The sequence below is a fragment of the Strix aluco genome, chromosome 15, assembly GCF_031877795.1.
Source record: "Strix aluco isolate bStrAlu1 chromosome 15, bStrAlu1.hap1, whole genome shotgun sequence".
Classification (NCBI taxonomy): Eukaryota; Metazoa; Chordata; class Aves; order Strigiformes; family Strigidae; genus Strix; species Strix aluco.
The window spans coordinates 8,811,900-8,833,441 of NC_133945.1; the positions used below are offsets into that span (position 1 = coordinate 8,811,900).

Consider the following 21,542-nt stretch of genomic DNA (forward strand, 5'->3'; position numbering starts at 1 on the left):
GTTGCCTCCTGCCTCTTACTTCCCTTTAAAACCAAAGCCATCCTCCTAGGAGGCATGCTTTGGTGTGTCACACTTGAAGTTTAAGTGAGGTGAGTTGCTGCGGTGAGGTGTGTGTGGGCAGGAATGTGCCTGGGTGTAGCCCCAGTCTTGACTGGGAGCTGTGGAAGCGTCACCCACTGGGAGCACTGGGGTGAGCGGTGCTAATGGGGTTCACCTCCCTGTTCCCGCAGGTCTGAGGTTTGTGGATGCTGCTCTGTGGCACGTTAAAGAAGGAGCTACTTTGTCTTTAGGAAATGCTTTTCCTCCGTGGATCTCTGAGCTCTCAACTGCTGAGCCATGTTGCTGTGGGACAAAACAACCGTTATCCTTGGGTAAGTGAGCCAAAGTGACTTGCAGCAGGTCCACTGGTATGGTGGGAGGTGGCAGCACGTGCTGCTCGTGATGAAGGCAGCTCTACAGGCATTCACCTGCCCCGGCAGCAGCAGTTCTGCCCTTGCAGCCATGGCAGATGCCTGGTCCCTGGATTCCAGGGGCCCACGGTGGTGGCTGAAAGCTTATTACCACCAAATATTGGAGGGGAGTGGGATGGATGTGCTGGACCACAGCCCTGTGCACAATCCATCTGGAGCAGCGCCAGCCGCTGTTTTACTGCGTGGAAAGGCTGATCGATGCTAAAGAAAATGTGCATCCTGTTGAGCTGTCTCTTGTGTTGCTCTTTCTAGGGTGCAGGATAGTGATACATGGGGAACCCGGGCTTCAGGTACTTGCAGTATCTACTTTGGATTAAAAAAAATCCACAAAACAAACACGCAGGAGGAACAGCTTGGTGGAAAACGGTGCAGCTCGTGTACCCATGTGCTTAAATCAACTCACCCCAGGGAGGTGAAGCAGTAGGAGATCACTCCAAATTGATGAGTGATCAGTTTTTAAAAGGTGAGTGAGTCCGTGCAGGATTTGTGGTGGGACTACAGGAGAGCACGTGTGCTGTCTCTCCCCGCAGCGATCTGAGGTCCTGCACCAGGTTTTATTTCAGAGGGGATCACAAGCTCTCCTCTGTTGTTTTTCTGTTCTGGCAGGTCTGCTCACCAGGGCACGGAGCAGAGACCCTCCTTCCATTCCTCCTGCGCTTGTGTTTAAGTTATGGATTTTATTGTTCCAATAACTTTTATCTAAATGTGGTTTTGGGGGAGGGAGGAAAGAGATAAGGAGGGAGGAGGCTGAGGAAAGAATGTGCTTTTGGACTCTGCTAAGCCTCCAACTTATCGCTGGGACTGGCTTGGGGTTTTGGCATTAATGATCCCAGAGGAGATCTTAAGGGGGAAACAGCTGAAAGGGCCGCGGTCGATACAATATGTTGGTGAGAGGAAACCCGGGGAAGGCCCATGCAGAGCAACCCTCTTCCCATTTGATACTGATCCTTGTGCCCTCTGCCAGCTTATCTGTTGGCAAGGAGGGACATGACTTGGTTTTCAGGAGGGGGAACTGGAGAGGAGGTGTGAAAAGGCTGAGGGTGAAGAGCTCAGTTTGGCAGAGGGAGAGATCTCCTGCAACCGCTTGGATGTTTAGGTGTGTTTCTCATTTTGCCCTCACCTATACAGCCATTATTTGGGCAAATGGAGTATTGATCTCTGTGAGAGGGGGTCAGGGAGAGTTTAAAGAGAAGAAAAAATAAAACTAGGAAGGCTACTGGCTTGCCCTGTGGGTTTTTTCTCTCCTGCTTGTCTCCCAATGGGGGTGGGCTGGAGCCCTGCACCTCCAGAGCTGCTCGATAGCCCCTGGGCTGACAGTGACCTTTGGGCTTGTGGCAGCATGTGGATGTGCAGAAGACAGTTCCCAGATCCTCGTTGTCCTCCAGACCCAGCTGTATGAAGAGGGTAGGGTGGGACCTGCTGGTGGAGAACAAGGCTGTGCCTGCCTTTGCTTGTCATGTGAAGGGGAAAGGAGACCTTGTATGTTCAGGTCTGGGTCGTTAATGATTTCCCTTGCCTGCCGAAGTGGGGCAGTGGCTGTCCCCTGCTCCCTTCTCCACCTCTCTGCCTCTGTTTTCTGCCCAACTGGCTTTTTGCTGCTTTAACTGGGCTTGCTGGGCAGCAAGTACCAGCCTGCTGGGAAAGCAGCAGATCACCACTGACGCCGCAGCTCAGCAGCCTGCGCGTGTCAGGCAGAGGGGGGTCAGTGTGCGGGGCTGGTGCACTTAGGGTGTGAAGAAGTCCTGGAGATTCGGCGAAGAGGCAGAGGTGAAGCATCTATAACAATATCTCTAGCCATGGAAAGAAGCTGGCTGGTAGTTAACGGTTTAGGGGGGATGTTTAGATGGACCACATGATCCAGTTCTCTTCTGCCTGGAGATCAGGTCCTCTTTGCACTTGACAGAGTCTCTTGCTACTGGATACCTGAGCACTGCAGGTCAAAATGGGAAGTGTGGATGAGCACTAATGCTGCTCTCTGGGCTGGTCCCCCTGATCTGTTTTTCATAGCTCTTATCTCCCATCAGCTGCTCTTCAGCATTCGATGCATCTTGGGTGAGAGCACCTCGTAGGGGGCAGGTCTGCAGGGTGCTGGCTAAAACACCTCCCAGGCCCTCAGTCTCAGCCTACAGCAGCGAACGGTTGTTCTTCCATCTGCTGGGACCTTGGCTGGGAGGTCTTTAGGCCTGGGATGGCAGGAGGACAGAGGTCCTCCAGGTGTGTGCTCTGAGTGCGCCTTCTCACCGCTGGATCCATTTGGGAGCAGCTTGTGCATCACTGGCTCCAAAGTGGAGGCAGAGGAGAGAGGCCAAACTGCTTCATCTCCCAGAGGCTTCATCTGTGGCAGCAGGATGCAGCTGACAATTTCCGAGGTGCTAATTTTGTGCTTGCTACTTCCCAGACCCCAGCAGTAGCCTCTCCGCGGGGGCCGACAGGCGAGGCAGAGGTGGAGGACGCGTGTGCGAGTGAGAACCTGCGCGTGAGCGAGGTTCTGACCACGGCGATAGGTGGAAAGTTGGGAGGGACCAGAAGAAGAGAAACAGTGATTCAGCCCTTTTTGTGCTGTCCCTGTGGGACACGTGATGGTTCTTGTGGTGGTGTGGACTGTCCCATCAAGCAGAGATTTAGAGTGGGATGGTCCCGTAGTGCCACCCTTTGGGGCTGGGGCCCGTGGTGGCTTTCTGATTGGTATCAGAGTGAACTCCAGTGTCCTGTTCCTGTTTCACCATGCTTGAATTTGCTTTCTGGTGTGCCGGTGAAGGTTTGCATGGAGAGGGAGAGCCACAGCGAGTGGAGAAGAGGAGGAAAAGGATGAGCTTTCTCTCTCCTATGAAGCACAAATGGATGGAGAAGTATTTCTGAACAAACAAGTCTCTCATCCCTGTCTCCTGGAAGCTGCATTATCAGAGCACCATCGCTGTCCTCTCCTCTCCTTCCCCCCGATGAACAGGAATTAAAAATACAACTAATAAAACCCTTTTACTTTCTCCAGGAGGAGGAAAAAAAAAAAAGAAAAGCCTTGAAAATGCTAAAGGACATAAAGGGCATTCATGAAAGGGTTGGATGGTGGTTATTGCAGCAGGGGGAAAAACAACATTATTTCACTGTGCAGATAAAAGGAAGTGGAAAAGCAGCATATTTATAGCTAGGGAGCCTGGATTCCTTGTTAAGCCGCTATTATCAAATTAATGTCAAAATGCATCAAACAGGCATGAGTGTTCTGGGCCCCTTATGCAAAGTGCTTGCAAATTGGTTACAAATACATTTGTTTACAGGGTACGAGGCAGGAGCGAGCTAATTAGTCATTGTAGCAGGGTTGTTTTGTGTCTTTTTTTTTTTTAAATTTTTTTGGCAATTACACAAACAAGCTGTTCTGAAGTATAAATACGCGCTGCGTTACAGCCCCTTTAAAAGGGAATCAAATAGAAATCGCGGGATGTGGAGGGCTTGACGTGAGCATCATGGAGCATCGTTGCCTCTCCTCCCCGGCCTCCGTGCAGACGCAGTGGCCTCACTGGGAGCTCAACTCTGGGAATTGGTGTGAAAACCCATCCGAGAGCAGCGGGGGGACCATATGTGGGTGTTTTGGGGTCCTCTGGGGGGGCTGATAGCTGCCCCTCCTATGGGGCATGGTGCTGGGGTGGGAATGGCTGTAGCTACATACTTTGGATGCCCTGAGGCTGCAGCAACATCCCATGCTGGGACCTGGCCCTTATGGGACCTGTTAAGGTTTCCGTTGCCCACCAGTATCATGGGAATTCGCTCTGGGCCTGGGATATTTTGGGGCACTTTGGCTATCAGCAGCTGCCAACTCAGGTTGTGAAGCAGCTTGTGCCCACTAGTGAGTACTGTCATGGTTTCAGGGGATGCTTGGACTTAGAGAGCATCCCATGGATGGGTGATGGCATCCACTTTGCATGAAGAAAGGAGTCTGGTGTGAGCTCCCACAGGTGAATGTGTCTTTGGGGCTTCTTTAACCAAACCATGGGCTGTGCCTCCCAAACCTGTTAATGAAGAAGGGAAGCAGGAAAGCTTGTCTGAGCCTCAGCAGTGGGAATGACCGGGGAGAGGAATTTGGTTGGGGGGCAAGTGGAAACCTCCCACTGCCCTACGTCTTAATGCATCCCGTCCTGGGAGTAAGTCACACCTCTGCCACTCAGGGAAGCTGCTAATTGCATCTGCTGTGGTGGAGGAGGATAAAGCCAAGGGGAGTTTACTACCATTATTATTATTTTTAATTTACTAGGAAAAAGAAAGGAGAGAGGAAGAAACAAGTTGTTGCCCCTGTCGTGCTGGAGGCCCCAACATTTCTTGGCAGAAGGTGTGCAAACAGCCCTGCGGCTGCTTCTCCATTTGGATTGTTTCTGGTAAATCTGCCCTTCAGGCTGAAATAACCCTTCTGAGCAGGTCCTGTGCTACCAGAGGTGCTGGGAACATTGAGTTTAATGCTGTCATAAAACCCTGCTGCTGTTTCCATTCCCTCAAGGGGGGCAGTGACCGTGCAGGACGAGTGTGCTCAGCACAGCTTTCGTACCAGCGCTTCCCAGCCTGCGGTGCATCAGATCCTGCCATGGTGTGGATGGAGCTGGGTGGCTTCATGAGGTCCCTTCTGGGATCCGAGCTTTCTGCTCAGAAGCCCGTGGGCTTGATGTAGCTGAAGGGACATGAGCCTGGTTGAGCTCCACAAACCATGTTCATGATGGTAGTTGATAGTCCCAAGTGTGATGAAGAGGTAGTTTGTGTCTCCGTGGTTTGCAGATGTTGGGTGCAGCACATCACTAAGCTTGTCTGGGTGGGAAGTGAGGACCACCGTGGGTGCTGGGAGAGAGCCGTGCTTTCACTAGCCTCCTGCGGAAGCTCTGATGTTTGCACCAGGTTTTATTCTTTTAAAACTCAGGGTAACATTTCTCTTCTTTGCACCTAGGACCTGCTTTTCAGCAGTACCTTCAAACTCCAAATCTCTTATTACCATTTTCTTTCTTGTCCCGTTGACTTTTGCAGGCTCATTTGCCTTGGGGAGGGTGACCAACTCTGTCGGGATCAGGGTGTATGATTTTGAGGAATGTTCCCATTTCCAGCGTAATCCTACCCCTGCCCTACAAGCTCCGCAGGAGCACGTCTCAGCTGGTCAACAAATGTGTGAGCAGCCTATTGCAATCAGGCTTTAACTAGGCGCCCAGTCGTTTTAATCAGAATGTGTCTCTCTTCATTTATAGCAGGGTTAAGGCTCTGGCTTGACTGTCATCTCCTGTTATTGTTGGTGACTCTGTCAGGGGAATGGATCCTGCTCTGTTTTGAGCAGTTGGGTGTTTCATGCCTGCTTTTCCTACGCAGGGTTGTGCCAGCATCTCCTTGCTCTGATGGTCAGGAGTAGGCCTCAAATTCCCACCCGCTTTAAGCTACACTGGTTTGTACCCTTCCTCTTGGATCAGTGCTGACCTTCAGCTGGATGAGGTCTTCTGCCCTGCTCAAGATTTTACTCCCCTTGAAATATTTGCCTTTCAGATGAAGTTCCCCCAGTGTCTGGTCTAATGGCACTTGTATTCCTTTACTTCTCAAATTTAAAATTGTATTTGCCTTTTCATCCATCAGTGGCTGTGGATCAGCTCCTGATGTCCCAGCACACCAGGGTCCATCCCTGCTTTTCCATGCAGACTGCCGCCTTATACTCAAAATTTCTCCTCGCTGAGTGCGTCACCTTCCCCATGGTGCTGCTGGTGGCCACCTCCCTTCCATCGTGCTGCTCCTTGGGGCCACCCAGTTCCCAGAGGAAACCAGCTCCTCCCAGAGCTGTTGCCACAGATGTTTCTTTTGTGCCAGGACTAGTTGTGCTCCCAAGACTGATCTTTCTTTCTCAAGAAAGTCAGATGATGCTGGGAAAATCCAATATGATCTTACTGTCATTAGGTGTAGGTGACAAAATGTTGCTCCCACATGTATTTTTGCTTTACACAGCATCTCTCTAAATGGGTTTTAGAGCCTCAATTTACTACTGATGTTGGCCTAGCAGTCTTTCATTCTCCCTTGAGTTGCTTTCCCCTTTCCTAGTGATGGGGACAGAGTTTGCCGCCCTCCTGTGCTGTGACACCACTCACCTGTTGCTAACACCGTCTGTTCAAATCCTGCAGTTCCTTGAACCACCTCCTTTGACTTCTGGGCTGGAGGTGGAGGTGGTCAGATCTTCTGCACAAGAACCTTACCATGGAGGGGTCCGTACGGACCTTCTGGGTCTGTACAACCTTCTTTGGGCTGCAAGATGCAGGTAGTAAGAGCCAGCTACTCCTGATGGCCAACGTGCAGCTTGCAGCTCACCCCAGTGAGTGATGTGGTGGTGACTGTGTGACTTTATGGAGCTGTGTTAGCAGGTGGGCTCACTGCACGGACCCTGTGCTGGATTAACCACAGGAATCCAGCTCTGTTTACAGGCTTGGATTAAAAAGAAATCATCAAAAGACTTGGAAGAAGGCTTTAAGGGTACATGACTCAAAGGGCTTATAAGTTACAGCAGCCCAGAGCGAAGGTGGTGCGGGCAGCCCTCCTCGCCTCTCGGCAGTAGGACGCAATCTCTCCTTACGTTACCAGGAGCTGCTGCTTTTTTAAGACCACCAAGATGCTCAGGGTCTCCCCACTGCGCTGGTCCTCTGGGAATGCCACGTGACTCCCAGTTTGCTTTCTCCTTCCCTGCCTGCAGCCCTGCCAACACCAGCATCGCCCCGTGCCTGGATCAGGCCAGCTCAGGAGCGATGAAGAGGCAGGCGGTGGCGAGCCCCGTGTGCTGGCGCTGGCCAGGGCAGTGGGGAGAGCTGGGCTGGAGGGATGTGCTGCGGTGTGTGCAGTATCACTTTGTCTCCTGGATTCCACGCTGGGCAGGTTTAGGCATTTGCAAATGCTCTGTGGTGATGTTTCTTTGGTGAGGAAGAGCACAAACTGCCTTGGGATCACAGACCACAGCCAAGCCAGTGCCTTCTGCTCTCAGGGCAAGACGCCATCTTTGATGTGAACACCTCGCAAAACCTTGATTTACACCAAAATGAGCCGGTGGCTTTAACCCGGGGCTGCTGCGTTGGCATGTTGAAGGGTGCGTGTACAAACATGCAAGCGCTTTCCTGCCTCTGGGCAAGGATGAGAGAGCAAACGTGTGACAGATGTTAGTCACTGCTGGCGGTGGGGATGCTGCGGTGAGGAGCACGCCAGGAGGACCTGAGCAGAATAGCACCTGGGTAATGAGCACAGGAGGAGCATGGGAGTGGAGACAAGGGGAGAGCGTTTTGGAGCAGATGAATTGTTTTGCTTTCCGGTGAAACCTGTGGATTCCCTGGGGTGGGGAAGGCTGGGAGGTGGCTCTGGGCGGCTGGAGCTGCAGAGCCTGACGGTTTTGCCTTGGTGGGATGGGGTGATGGGGCAGGGCACAGACCCATGCTTAATTCTTCTTCTGTGCTAATTAACGTGGCAAAGATGAAGCCTTTCTTGGAGAGATGGGTGCTGGCATTGCGTGAGCGCAGCTCGGTGTGGCAGTGACTTCCAGGCTGCCTTGTGAACTGAAACCCTTCGGTCTCCAAACGTGCCCAAAGTACACAAGGACTGTACTTGGTGTGTCCAGGGATGTGTTCCTCAATGGCCTCCTCTCCTGTGTCCAGAGGGGATGGCAGCCCTGCCCTTCGGTTCTGGCTCCTGTACCCACCGCAGAACAGGAGACTCCAACAGGGTTGAGTTGTCCAAGGTTTCTTAAACTTTTGCAACGGAGGGAAATATCACAGTTGTCCAGTCCTTGTGCTTGTTGAGCAAATGGTCAAAGAATGAAGAGGTTTCCTCCAGGCCGAGGGACTGGACTTAAATCCTGGCAATCATCCACCCAAGTGGCAGGAAGGGTGGGGAGATTCAGGGACAGACACAACACCGGAGCTGGGAGACAACACGGGCACGCAGAAGGTTTGGGGACGTGCTGAGGGTTTGCTGGGCTCTGTTCACAGCCCAGAGCTGGTCGTTCCCTTACGGGGGCCATGGAGGTGGCCATGACCCCGCGCGCGGGGGTGAGCGTTGGGTGGTGCGAAGCTGGGTGCCCGCAGGGCGCCTGCTGCCCGTCCGATAAGGCTGCGAGTGCTGCTGGCAGTTAACAGCAACCGGGCATCCTCTTCCTCTCCCCGGGGAGGTGTGGGAGGGCGGGGGGGGGACACACGTGGCCAGCACGAGTGCTGAGCCAGGCTGGGGTGGCAAGGTGGCCTCTCCCGATAAGCCGCTCTGGTTTCTGCTCCTGCAGATTTACAGCTGGGGAGCGGGAAGGTGGGTGCTGTGCTTTTCAGCGCGGTGATTTATAGCGGCTCGGGGTGGCAGCTGCTTTCCTCTCCAGCAAGGTCTCAGCGATTGCACTGGGTTTTATGGTTGCTGCGACTAAGCTGTGGGTGAGTTAAAGGCTCAGCCAAGGTCACCGTGTGGTGGGACACAGGTGGGGAGCAGGTCTCCTTCAGCTGTGGCTTGGAGAATGTCCCCATCTCAGCATGGGGAGGACTGAGGCCATCAGCCTCCCCAGGGAGGGGGCTGCCTTGGCTCAACCTCTGTGAAGGGCTTCATGGCAGCAGGGATGCTTTGAGCCCTTCGATCCCCAACCCCACGTGCTGGAGCCTACCAAAGACACAAGTGAGATGAGTTTGAGGTTCTCAGCTCTGAGACCAACGTGGGAGGTAAAGTCCCTCCACGAGCATCACTGTCCTGCGCTGCCCAGATGCTTTTCCAAGTGTCCCTTTGACGCAGACTGAGCAATGCTGGAGGGATGAGCTGCGGCAGGCGAGGAGGGGGAGGATGATGAGGAAGGAAAGGTCAGATGCTATCGCTGTGCTCCCTTCCACGCGCCAGCTCCTGCCCGGGTGAGCTTCCCAGCTCTTCTGTTTTGTTTTAGAGGCAGCACGGGGGCCCCAGAGCCCTGCAAACTCTTCACGCTTGGGGTTTTATTGGCATGTGGAAATAGTTTGTCTGGTTTCAGATCTGGCTGATCACTAACCTTCCCACTGCCCTCCCCCCGAAAAGGGCTGACAACCGCGGGCTCCACCGTGCTCGTCTTTCTCCCTCTTTCTTTTTTCTCTCTACATTGTTCTCCAAAATCCCAGCTGCTGCTTGTGTCCCCCCTCCCTTTTTCTATCCTTGCATGTCAGCTGGGGTAGAAGTATCTGGGTTTTGTAGAAAAGCTCTTTTTTTTTTTATTTATACTTCTCCTCCCATCTTGGGGGTTTTGGGGTGCCTTGCTGTGCCCCATCCTCCTCCTCGGGGTCATGCAGGGACAGGAGCAAGAAGGCAGCTCTGGGCACCCTTGCTGTCACCCCCAGGCTGGCAGGGGCAGAGGAGGAGCCTTGGCAGGGCCGAAGCATCTCCAGAGCCCTTGTTTTTCATCTCTGATGGAGAAGCCTGGCAGATCCTGAGGGCCAGAGCTACCACATTCCTCCCTTATTTATCGCTGGTGAAGCGCTGACACAGGCCATTCCTGGCGAGCCAGCTCCCATGGGATGGGATGGGATGGGATGGGATGGGATGGGATGGGATGGGATAAGATGGGATGGGATGGGATGGGATGGGATGGGATGGGATGGGATGGGATGGGATGGGATGGGATGGGATGGGGCAGGTCTCCTTGTGGCTGTGGGCTGCTCCCTGATCTTCCTCGGGCTCCTTCCAGGATGGTGTATTTCTGTGACAGGGCCTGGCTGCAGCTCCTGCACTCAGCAGAAGAGCAGAGCCAGGTGCCAGCCCCCAACCCAACTGCATTCAGGGGTCCAAGCAGATCCCATGGGAGCCTCCACCCTTGGGAGGTCTTCGAGGGGACCCCAGACCTGGGAAAAGGCTCAGGCAGTGCAGTGGATGCTGAGGTTGCCTCTGTGGTTACCTTGGGTCTTGTCCCCTGACCCTCTCCCCAGGCAGATGTGATGTCCCCACTACCACAGCTTGTGACACAGCTTTGTCCTCGCTCCTGGGCAGCTTTCTCAGCAGCCAGTGACCTTCGCAGAGCCAGCGCCAGAGCGAAACAACCAACCCTCCAAGCAGGGTGTGGGTGAAGATGTTCAGACCCTGGGCACTGGCTCCCTGGTGTTGCAGCCCTGGTGGGTGCCAGGAGCCTCTGCAGGTGCAATGGGAGCCTTGCCCAGAGGAAGAGGAAGAATGGTGGTTGTGGAGAAGAGGTGGATCATGTCTGGGTGGTGGAGGAAGGAAGAGTGAGTCCTGGGGGCTGGCAGGAGCCGGGTGAGAAGCAAGAAGTGGAGGAAGGCAACGTGTGCCACCCATGAGCGTGTCCCTTCTAGGAAGAGGAAAAACCGTCCTGTGGGCTTTGTCCTCCTTTGAGTGGGCTCTGGCAGCCCAGAGAGCAGCTTGCACTGGTCTGGTACCTCCTTCTTCCCCGTACACCTCTCTGCAGGACCGTGCCTCTGAGTTGGCATCTCTCTAGCTGATCACTTTTTTCCTTTCTTTTTTTTTTTTTTAATAATTTTAAATGCATGACCGGTAATTCAAGAGAAAACAAGAAATGTTTATTATTGCTGAGGATCTCAGCCCAGCCGGAGGAGATGTGTTCTTTTTGTGTACTGAAACATCCGTCAGGGAACAGTCATGCAAATTTCTTTTGCGTTTTTCCTTTTTACCTATTTCATTGATCCGGAGCCTATAGCGTTTGGCTCAAAGAGGGAGCGGTTTGTTAATTCAGAGTCTTGCAAAGTCTCAGTCAGTGGAGGACGGGAGTTTGCTAAAGCTCCTGGCTTGGGGACATGCTTTGAGGGGGATCGTGGCAGTGTGGGCTGGGACACCAGCCCTCTGAGGGAGCTGGGAGAGGTGTTTGCTCTGGTCTCTGGGCACCATGTGGTGCCTGGAGTGTCCCTGAAAGGCAGGAAAGTGGTTGCTGGCTCTGCCAAAGCTGCTCTCCACCACGGGAAGGGACAGGGACCCTTGGTCACGCTGCTGGGGCAGTCACCCCCCATCTCAGGTTCCGGGGTCACTAGCCCTGAGGAGCCCATAAATGTGAGTTAAACCCTTAAAAATCTCAAGATGGTCTTAAAAGAATCCAACTATGAGATTGTATTTGTTTTTATTATTATTAATAGACTCTTCAGTATGTCTGGGTGCTTTCACGAGTCACCTGCCAAGCTTTTCTCTGCAGCTGGGAGGTTTAGGGTCCCGTAGCTTGCAGTGGTGTGTGTTATTGCTGTTCCTTGTTGGGGAGAGGTGATTCCAGCCTGACCACTAGCTGAGCATCCATGGCTGTGTCTTGGGAAAGGTGGCAGACTGCCTTGCATGGTTTGAGCCTTTTTCTTCACCAGTCTGTTCTTCTGGGAATGAGGAGTAGACAGAGCTGCCTGGGCAAAGGCCAGAAGCTGGTGCTCTCGCTGCTGTGGAGGATCTTCTGCTCTGGTCAAGGGGAAGAGTCAAACCTCCCCAGGAGCAGGAGCGGGTCCAGCAGCTGGGGCCTGAGAAGCCACAGCATGAGGTTGTTGCTGCTCTTATTCCCTGTGTTCCTACAATTCTGCTCCTCCTCTTTTCTGCTGGAAGCATTGCTTTGTCCTTCAAGAAAATTTCTTTTTCTCTTGAATTGAGTATATTGCGGTTTTTCCCCAAAAAATCCATCTCTGGTGTCGTTGTAGGCCAGCTCTGGTTTGCCTGCGGGAGGCAGGGACCAAGCCCTCGGGCTGATGACTCCAGATTAGTTAAGACACATGTGGGTGTCCCCACCACGTGGGCTTGTGTGGCTGTAGAAGAGTCACTGAGCAGACCTGCTGTTGAATGAACCAGGGAGACACCTCATTAAAACAATTCCGGAGACAGTCATCCAAACAGAAATGTGAATTTATTTTGCTCACACTGTCTTTCCTTCAGTGTCCTCTTCTATGAATCTCCCAGCAGATGAATTCGCTGGTAGGAAATAGAAAACCCAGGGATGTCCAGGGGCTCTTGGCTGTAAATGAAGCTGGGTGGTGGAAACCCAACAATCCAGTGCCTCCTCTGCATCCATCCGCTCGCTTTTGCATCGCCTCCAGCTGCAGGGCCCGTTGCAGCCCTGGGTATTTCTTGCACTACATATGCTTAAATAATCATAACAACACCGTGTCTTCCCGAGACGTGGACTCATCCTGACGATGATTTTTCCTGTCGTTTCAGGTATTGCCTCCTTTCCCCAGGCTTTTCCTCAGCCCAGCAAAGACTTGTCTGAATAATTCAACTAAAAATTCAGGATTGCAAATAAATACTGGATAATTGCTAACAGCTCGCAGACAATCCACTGCCAGAGGAAGGCTAAACTCCTGGTGAATTATTTATCCGCTATGAATTATTCGCTCGGCCCTGTTACGGAAGAAAAGCTCCTTCCCAACCTTTGCCTGCCAAATGGCCTGGCTGGGGGCGACTCTCCTGGTGCTGACTCAGCCCTTTCCCCATCGGCTCCTGCTGCCTGCCTGCCTGCACTGCTCGGCAGGGAAGTGGCTCTGGGGAGCTGGCTTCTGCCCTGTGCAGTTCCTCAGCTCCTCCGTGGGCCCACAAGTGTGGGGCAGAGGAATCTGTGTGCCAAGTCCTAGGATTGTTGGGACCTGACTCCTCTTTTTGGGCTGTGCTGGAGCCATCCCGCTTCCCCATGGTGTGGCCAAGCCCTGGCGTGAGTCCCATCAGGAAGTGAAGGTGTTTTTCTGATGGGGTCTTGCACCCTGTGCAGGCAGGAGTCCCTCTGAAGCAGCCTGCCTGCAGGATCAGTGCCCCTGTGACAGCCCCTGCCTGCAGGCTCTGCCTGCACCTTAGGGAGAAGGTCTGGAAAGCACCAAGTCCTTGGGGAAAAAAGGCTGAGCCAGACCTCGTCCTCCAGTGGTGGCACCAAGGAGGATCCTCATCTTGGCGTCTGGTGTCACATATGGTGCCACCGAGTGTTTTCAGTGTGTGGAGAAGCTCTGAGCAACCCTCCCTCTTTAGGGGGGGCAATGTGGGGGTACCCCAAGGCAGCTCCAGCCATGCTGCAGGATGCCTGGGTGGCTCCTAAAGCTTTGGGTCGTACTTGTACCCCTTCAGGGCAGGTATGAGGGTCTTACCCCCATAAATACATCTCTCCAGGGCTGCCTTACGATGTGAGCCTGAGCAGCTCTAGCTGGGGGAGATGGAAAGGGCTCCCTGGGTGCTCTTCCCACCTGTGAGCCCTGGAAAGAGCAGCTGGTGCAGAGATGGAGTCAGGGATGGAGTCAGAACAGGGATGCAGGTTGTGGGATGCTCGCTAGCTTAAACGCGGTAACACTGCAAAACGGCCCGTGAGGATGTCTGTTGGTCCGTGAGGATGTCTGTTGATCCGTGAGGATGTCTCCAGGCTGAACCAGGTTCCTGGGAGCTCTCCCCTGGCCCCAGGTGATGGCCTCTGCAGAGCAGGACTCACAGGCATCCCGCTGCTCCTTCCTCCCCCCAGGAACACAGATAGAAATTGCCCTCGGAGGTGAGGAGCTGCCTGCCTGGACTCATAAATCTCCATTTGCATGAAAAGAAAAAAAAAAAAGATTTAGGAGAAAGATCAATATTAAAAGAGCCTGTCTTTTTTTTTTTTTTTTTTTTTTTTTTTTTTTACATGATCCTCTGGGGGTGGGAAACTTGAGGCAGGTACTAGGAATAAATCCTCTCGGCTACCTTGATGTAAATCAGGAGGAAGATGATGGATTTATGGGAGTTGTGCCTGATTTACTCTCCTGTGTCTGGTCCCTGCAGGTCGGTTCGTGCCCTTGGGGAGGCGAAGAGCCACCACTGGCCCCCCTGCACCGGCATCCTGCTGCAGCCGAGGTGGGACTGGGGCTGGTGTGGTGTGTCTGGGTGAGTTTTCTTTGCCTTTTAAGCCCAGTTCAGGGAATTTAGGTATATTTGCTTTGCCCCTTTCTGCTGGTGTTCAGCAAAGCACATCCATGCGGGCGTCAGTCCCAAAACTAAGTGATGCCCTGCTGAGGTCTGACTTTCTGACTTGGTGGAGAAAAAAGCTTTCGAGTTGCTCCCAGTGATGCTCTCCCCCTCCATCCCTCCTTCCCTCCCATCCCGAGAGCCAGTGAGGACTTGCTGCTGGTGACCTTGGTGTCTCCGTGGAAGAGGGGAAGACTCTTCCTTAGGAAAACCCTTCTCCGAGGGCTTTGAAAGGCCCGGGGGGTTGGCGATGGGGGCGCTTGTCCTGCCTCTGGGGCTTCCCTTACCAAACCATCCTGGCTTCCCGACCGTGGCAGGGCTGGAGCCGGCGCAGGGGAGCTGTTGTTATTCCTCTCATGTAGCAGGAAGGATTTCTGCGAGTGCCATAAACCCGTCACGTGGGCAGAGCCTGGGTGAGCTCTAATTGCTTCTATTTGCATAATGAGGCGAGGCTCAGCATCCTGCTGATATTTGAAAGAAGAAAATCAAAATCAGCTCTAGATAAACAACTCTCCCCCCTACCCAATCCCTACCCCCGCTCCTCATTTGTGCATTTTCTCCCTTAATGCAGGTTTTTCAGCTCTTTGGTCTTCTCAGGAGCACTGTGACTCCCCCAGCACCCCTCCCTGGTGAGCCATGGGTGCTGGGGGAGGGGGTGTTGCCCCTCTGCTCTGGCTGCAGTGGTCTGGGGGCTTTGCCTGGAGCTGGCGGTGGGGGACGTGGTGTGGAGGTGGCTGAACGGGAGCTGGAGAGGATCAGGGTGATCTTAGGGCTGGAAATGCAGAGCCCCGGCCGGAGCTCCCAGGCGTGAGGCTGTGCAGTGCCGGAGGGTCTCTGGGGGCCAGAGGGTTTCCCTGAGCGGGAACCCAGGAGATGTCACTGCAGCCGGGTGTCACTGCAGCCTCTGCGGCAACTGTCCTGGCTGGGGGACACGGGCCAGCTGGGGTGCAGTCCTGCTCACACACCCGGTGCTGGCCCTGAGTGTCCTGCCAGATTCTGGGGACCTGCCAGGGGTGGGATGGGATGGAATGGGACCCTTCCTCCCCTGCAAGCCCCTTGGGGTGGGCGAAAGCGCTTCATTTGTACCCAACGTGTTACTGGCTGAAGGGATGCTCCTGCCCTGGGGCCCTCAGAGGACCTGGAAGAAGGTCCAGAAGGACTTTGAAGAAGGGGTGGTGGCCCCTGGCTGGGCCATGACACCAGCCCTGTCCCCAGATGTGCTGCCCCTCTGTAAGCTGTTTTCTCCACTCACCTGCAGCCCAGGGGACCAGGAGCATCCCTGCTCCCCCTGTCCCCTCAAGTCCCCAAGGTCCTTCCCAGCAGCCAAACCCGGGTGTCCCCTTGGCCCTGGGGGGACCTCAGGCATTGCCAAGACCTGCTTGGTGCCCACAGCTTTTGAGACCTGGAGGGGCTGTTTTCCTGGTCGGGGTGCCAGGGGTGTTCACACCCTTCACCCCTGGAGGGACGGTGCCTCACTCGCTCGAGGCCATGTAGCAGATACTGCACAGGAACGTGCCACGTCCCTTCCTCAGGGGACTGGGTGAATTGGCTCCTTCCTCCTCCTCTTCTTCCTCAGCACATGGACTGGTATCCTCTGAACCCTTTGCTGCCCTTTGGGGGAGAAGTGCTGACTCCAGATGTTTCCCTAAATGAGAACCTTCTGCAAACAATGCTGGTTTATTTTCATATCGAAAGAAAATGAAAGGGCTGTTACGATGATTATTAATGTTTTTGCAGTCTGTGTTTGTAGTGGGGGCTGCTGTGCTGATGGGATAGCAGAGGGACAGATGGACAGATGTGTGGGGAAGCCTTGTCCCCCCTCCGCCCCCTGCTCTGGATCCAGGTGCATCACTGGGCTGGTTCGATCTGGCCAGCTCTGTCTTACCCCAGCTCTCTGGGGTGGGGATGGGCAGCGAATGCCCCGTGCCCATGGTCTCCTCCACCTTCCCCAGCCCCAGTGGTCCAGGGATGAGTTGGTGGGGGAGGACCAGGACCCCTGGGAGTGGGGGTTGCAGCTCAGTGGCAGCAGGAGCATGAAGTGCCCGTGCTCAGAGATGTGCAAGGGTAAAAGGATGGGGTGGGAGAAGAGATCTCTGTGTCACCAAAAGTGAGCCCTCATCTGAACGGCTCCTGTGCCCCTGTTAGGGCTCAGCCACTCACTCCAGGCGTGACTGAGGAGCCCCGAATCACTGCCACAGCCTGGGATGCTGCCTAGTGTGGAAGGGCAGCACCAGCCCCCTCCTGAGCCAGCTCCTGTGTCTGTCTAAGACCAGTCTCTTGCTGGGATGCTCTTGCAGCTCCCGTGGTCCCCTCCAGCACAAGCAGTTTCCTCCCTTCGACTCCCATTTTACTTGGGCTGCTGATATCTCAGGAGCTCAGACATCATCAACCTGATCTGATTTAACTTTTGCTTTCAAAACTGCAGAGCTTTGCTCCTCCAAAGCCACCAGCATCCCACCTGCTGACCCTGGCCCAGCGCCTGCGCTCATCCTCTTTTCTTTCTTGGCCCATCAACGTTCAGTGACCTTCGGCCTGCAGCAGCGCTAAAACAACCAGGGAGACCCGACTGCCAGCGCTCGCTGCTCCCTCTGCTCTCCTGCCTGTGCCAAACCCCTGGCTGGAGCTGCTGCTTGTACCCCCATCCCAGACCACGAAGGTCCCCCCTTCCCTTGGCCCTCACAGTGTGCGAAAGCCCCTCCTCGGGCTGTTGTGCCAAACAGGAGGGGAGCAGCAATGCTTCCCCCCATCCCCTCCTCATCCTCTGGCCCCTGGGGAAGCCGAATGGGGCAGAATGGGGAAAAGGAGGAGGACCCTCAACGGTGGAAAGAAACCCCCCAGCAGCTCTTAATGGGGGAGAAGAGGGTGAGCAAGATGGGAGGAGAGGTTGCGAGCATGACAGAGCCGGTGCTCGCAGCGAGCGTGTGTGTGTGTGCGTGTGTGTGTGTGCACGCCAGCTTTCCATCAGGCTGATGAAAGGATGGGGAGCTCTTGAAGCTGAAGCCAAGGCGAGTAACCTGTGGCTGTCCCGAGGGTGGGGGGGGTGGCGGGGGGAGGCCTGTTTACTCAAGAGCAGCAGGGATGCTTTGCCAGGAGCCGGGGCGGTTGGCTCTGCGGCGGTAACAGCTTGCCGAGGAGGGGTTGGGTTTCAGCATCCCAGCCCGTGCTGCGAGGAGGGATGTTGGCTGGGCAGCTCCGCTGTCAACCCCCAAATCAGTGGTTCAGGGGGGTACATTGGCTGGAGGTGCAGGGTGGAGGGGAGTCTGACTCCTCCCTGGGTCCCCGTGGCTGAGCGAGGGGTGCTGGGGGTGGTCCCCGCTGTGGTAGGGCTCCCCAGGGCTTTGGTGGAGCAAACACAGCCCAGACACCAGCTGGGAAGTGGTGGCTTCGTGCTGGCCTGGGCGAGGGGTCTCTGGTCCTTCCTGCCTCAGCAGCAAGAGGGTTTTTCCTCCTCCATGCGAACAAGAAGCTCCCGTGGCCATTGCACAGCTCTTTTTGCCCTGCCTAGGGTCTCCCTTGCACGCCACCTACAAATTTCCAAGGGCTTCCTGGGCTCCCTTGTCACCCCCATGTTGCGTTTGGGATTTGTATTTAATTCTTATTTATTTCTTCATAGGTTTGTCCCTGTCATTGCTGCTGTTCCCAGCCCGGCTTTCCAGCAGGTTTGCTCTGCAGAGAGCTGCAGGTTGGCTATGAAATATGACAAAGCGTTCATTTAAATGCACACCATGATGTCGGTGAGTCCATTAGGGGAATTAATTTGAATGGTTGGCATTTAATAAACAGCCTCGTCCCTCCTCTCCGCCCCCCCCCCCCCCCCCCCCGCCGCCATCTCGGATGGGTTAAAAAGAAACCACATGTGGATATTGGAGGGAGGGGGGAGCAGGTATCTGGGTCTGGGGGGGGTGGAAATAATAAAAGAGAGCTGGTGTTATAAGAGGAATTGCAGTTTGTTTTGTTCACGGTAAAAAAAAGCACATGTGGAAGGGGGCTGAGCTGAGCAGTTTGGGTTCATGGGGTGTTGGGTGCGCGGAGAAAATAGAGGGATGAAACAGTGATGGGAGACGGGGAGGACACGCTCCGGCCGGAGGGTCCCAGCCTGGCTCCAAACACGTCGGGCTGGGGGAAGGCGAGGGGGTTCGAAGGACGTTTCTCCCCATATGGTGTGTATTACAAGCTCCTTTCTAGTTGTAAAGATTAATTTAAAGCCTTTCTCACCTCCCCCCCATCCTTCTTTCATTGACAAATGAACATCTGGGCTGAATGCTGCCCAGATCCTAATCAAAGCATTTTTTCAGGGCCGTTGTCTGCTTTTATGGCTATCTGCTTTTCGGATTCTCTGCAGTTTCAATGCACTTGGCAATTCAGCCTGTAAATACCCCTCTCTGGGATTTATGATTCGGCCTAATGTGATTTTTCTCTTTGCTTCTTGATTCGTTTGTTTGGTTTAGTTTAACGACATTTTCTTGTCTGTGCATAAGTTAGGGCACGAAGGGATTTTTTTTTTCCCCTCCCCTCTTTGCAGTGGGTTATTAACAGTTAGCAAAAACGGCATTTTTTTGGGTCTGTGCTGGCTGATGGGGGCACTGGGGGGCCAAAGCCAGCCCTGAATCCCTGACAAGCATCCCCTGGTCATCCTGAACCGTCTCTTTTTTTCTTACAGAAAGCTGTTTTTTTGAGGTTTTGCCGAGAAAGCAGCTTTCCACCAAAGCAAAGCTGAGCCCTTTCCGCGACACTCAAGGGCTTCTCTGGCGGCAAGAGGCAGCGCAAGCCACAGCCCAATATGGAAAAGCCATTTGCCCCTTGAAACGATGACTGAGATGCCTGAAAAATAGGGAGTGCTGTGGCTGGGATCCCATTCCCATCACACTTGATTTTTTCCCCTGCAAGCTCCAGTTTGGGAGTTAAAGGATTAATATTTAAAACCTAGCTGGAATAATGTTTGTCGTGCCCCAGGTGCTATAGGAAAGGACAGTGCTTGACCTGAGGCAAAAAGGCAGAAAATCCATTTAGGGCAAATATAGGGACTCGCAGGGACATGGTGCTGGGTCCTTGTGTTGGTTCCTGTCCCTGAATGAGAAGAGAGCTGGGAAACACAAAGATGATGGGTTTTGGGGTGTATTCAGAGCATATTCATTCCTGCAAAAAACCTGCCTCCTCGCCCTGGGCTCCCCCTTCCCTCTGGCAGAACAGTGAGGACAGTTATTTACCCCGACAGACGCCTTAATTAAGGTGTGTGATTTCAGACTATTTAAACCATCAAGGAGAGGTCTTGTTTATACAGCAAGTGCACGGGGTAATGGCAATATTAATTAAAAATGTTCTCCTAAGTGAGATAAAAAATCACCGTGGTGAAAAGCGCGTTGCTGCTTCTCCTCAGCTTTCCAGGATGAGGGGTAACCAGAACGCCGGAGCCTCCTTGGGTGATGCAGGGGTGGGTACCATCCATCACCCCCACCCTCTCCACCTGGGGTTGTGGCTGGGGAAGCTGAGCTTTGGCTGGGAAACTGGAGCGGGTTGGAAATGGTGGTGGTTTACACCGATTTCCAGCTTGAAGCTGGTGTGGCTGTTCCCATGCGTGGCCAAAAATGCATCTTGGTTATTGCAGGGAGAGCTGAGGCTGCGGGGATCATCCTCACTCAGGGTGGGGAGCCGTTTTGAGCAGATAGAGGTAATCCCCCATCACAGGCACTGGGCCTGTTTTTCCTAAGAAACTCTGAATTTCCCACAAATATGACAAGCCAGGATGCAGCAGGCAGTTCCCTGGAAGTGGATTTGGGGGCATGAAGAGCCAGAGCCGGCCTCCTGATGGGGCTGAGGGGACATCAGCACCGACCCTGGATGAGGACGGCCACCCGTGCAGAGCTCCGGAGGTAGGGAAGCACCTTCCTGAGCATCCAGAGGAGGCTCTGGGTTGATTTTTAAATTTCTTTGCATTTTTGCTGCTGCTTTTTAGAGTGCTCAGCGCCTCCTGCCTCTTTTTCATCCCTTTCCTTCTCACTATCCCCCCAAATGAGCAGCAAGCGTGGCCGCTGACCATGGGTCTTCCCAGCAATGCCATTGCCACCCTGTCAATCTCAAGGTCAGGGTGAAGGCTGGCTTCTGTCCACAGCTGAGCCAGCACATCCGCGGGGCGAGCGCGGCCACCGGCAGCCCTGGGGCGAAGGTGAAGTGGATTTATGGGGTTTCATATCGGTGCTATCGATCGCCGGGGCCGTCTCAGCGGGGGGAGGTGGGATGGAGGGTTGGAGGCTGAGGTGCATCGTGGCCAAGGAGGCCTTTTGGGAAGGAGAAGGAGGGAGGCGGTGGGGTTTGGGGGTGCTGGGGAGCCCTCCTTGATGTCCCCACGGAGGAGGATGCGATATCCAGCAGCCGCGTCTCCAACCCCATCCCTAACCCCTTGCGTCGGGAGGAGCGGGAGAGGGCGGCCGCGGCCGGTGCCCCGCTCTGAGCTGCTGCCGAGCAGAGATTTGCAGCTGAACTCTGCACAGAAAGTCGCTCTCAGCCTTTTCTCATTTCTTTCTGGATTTAAGGCAGCTTCCAAATTCCTGTGCAGCCAAATCCTGCCTGGGGCTGCCAGGAAACCCGGCCAGCAACAAGTACGTGCCGTTTCTGTACCCACAACACAGCCAGTATTGCTGTTATTCTGCGGGTGACGATGACGGGACGGAGCTCCAGCCCTCCCGAGGATGCAATCCTGTCCCTTCCCGGCCTGTAGCCGGCACCCTGCCCTGGGTGCTCCCCTGGGGAGGGCGGTCAGGGCTGTGGCATTGCCTCCCCTTCATCGCTGTCTTTTTATAAACCCCCCAAAGAAACCCCACCCCACCCCAGATTCCCTAAACTTTAACTGCCCGCCCTCCCCGTAACCTCCCTCTTTCCCAGCGCATGGAAGCACATCGGCTTTACCCGCTCCCGCCGGGATTTATGATCCCCGGGACTTCCTGTGCTGCCTTTCAACGCGCTCGCCTCCTTCCCGCCACCGATAAATCAAATCTGTTTGTTTCGGGTTGCTCCTTCCCCGTTTCTTTCTTTATTTTTATTTCTCCCTGCTGTTGCTGCCTCCCTCAGTCCCCGAGGGTTCTGGGGGACACCAGAGGAGCAGAGGACAGTGGCGGAGCAGTGAAGCAGCCCCAAGGCCACGGTGAGGGCACACGTGGGGTCTCCGTGTCAAAAGTCAGTGGTCGGGAAAAGGGGCGG

The 21,542-nt window shown here is 54.3% G+C and overlaps 1 protein-coding gene and 1 long non-coding RNA gene across 2 annotated transcripts in view; both read left to right on the forward strand.

Moving 5' to 3' along the window:
• Positions 1–12,765, forward strand: part of FBXL18 (F-box and leucine rich repeat protein 18) — a 37,599-nt gene extending 24,834 nt beyond the window's left edge. Inside the window, exon 5 of the mRNA XM_074840566.1 lies at positions 12,594–12,765. Within this exon, the coding sequence (XP_074696667.1) occupies positions 12,594–12,645 (52 nt within the window). The 3' untranslated portion in view covers positions 12,646–12,765. The remainder of the gene's footprint in view (positions 1–12,593) is intronic.
• LOC141930147 (uncharacterized) lies at positions 104–1,185 on the forward strand. Its single transcript, XR_012625214.1, has 3 exons — positions 104–371; positions 723–933; positions 1,077–1,185. It is a non-coding gene; the product is annotated as an uncharacterized LOC141930147 (long non-coding RNA).
• Positions 12,766–21,542: the final 8,777 nt, after the last annotated feature.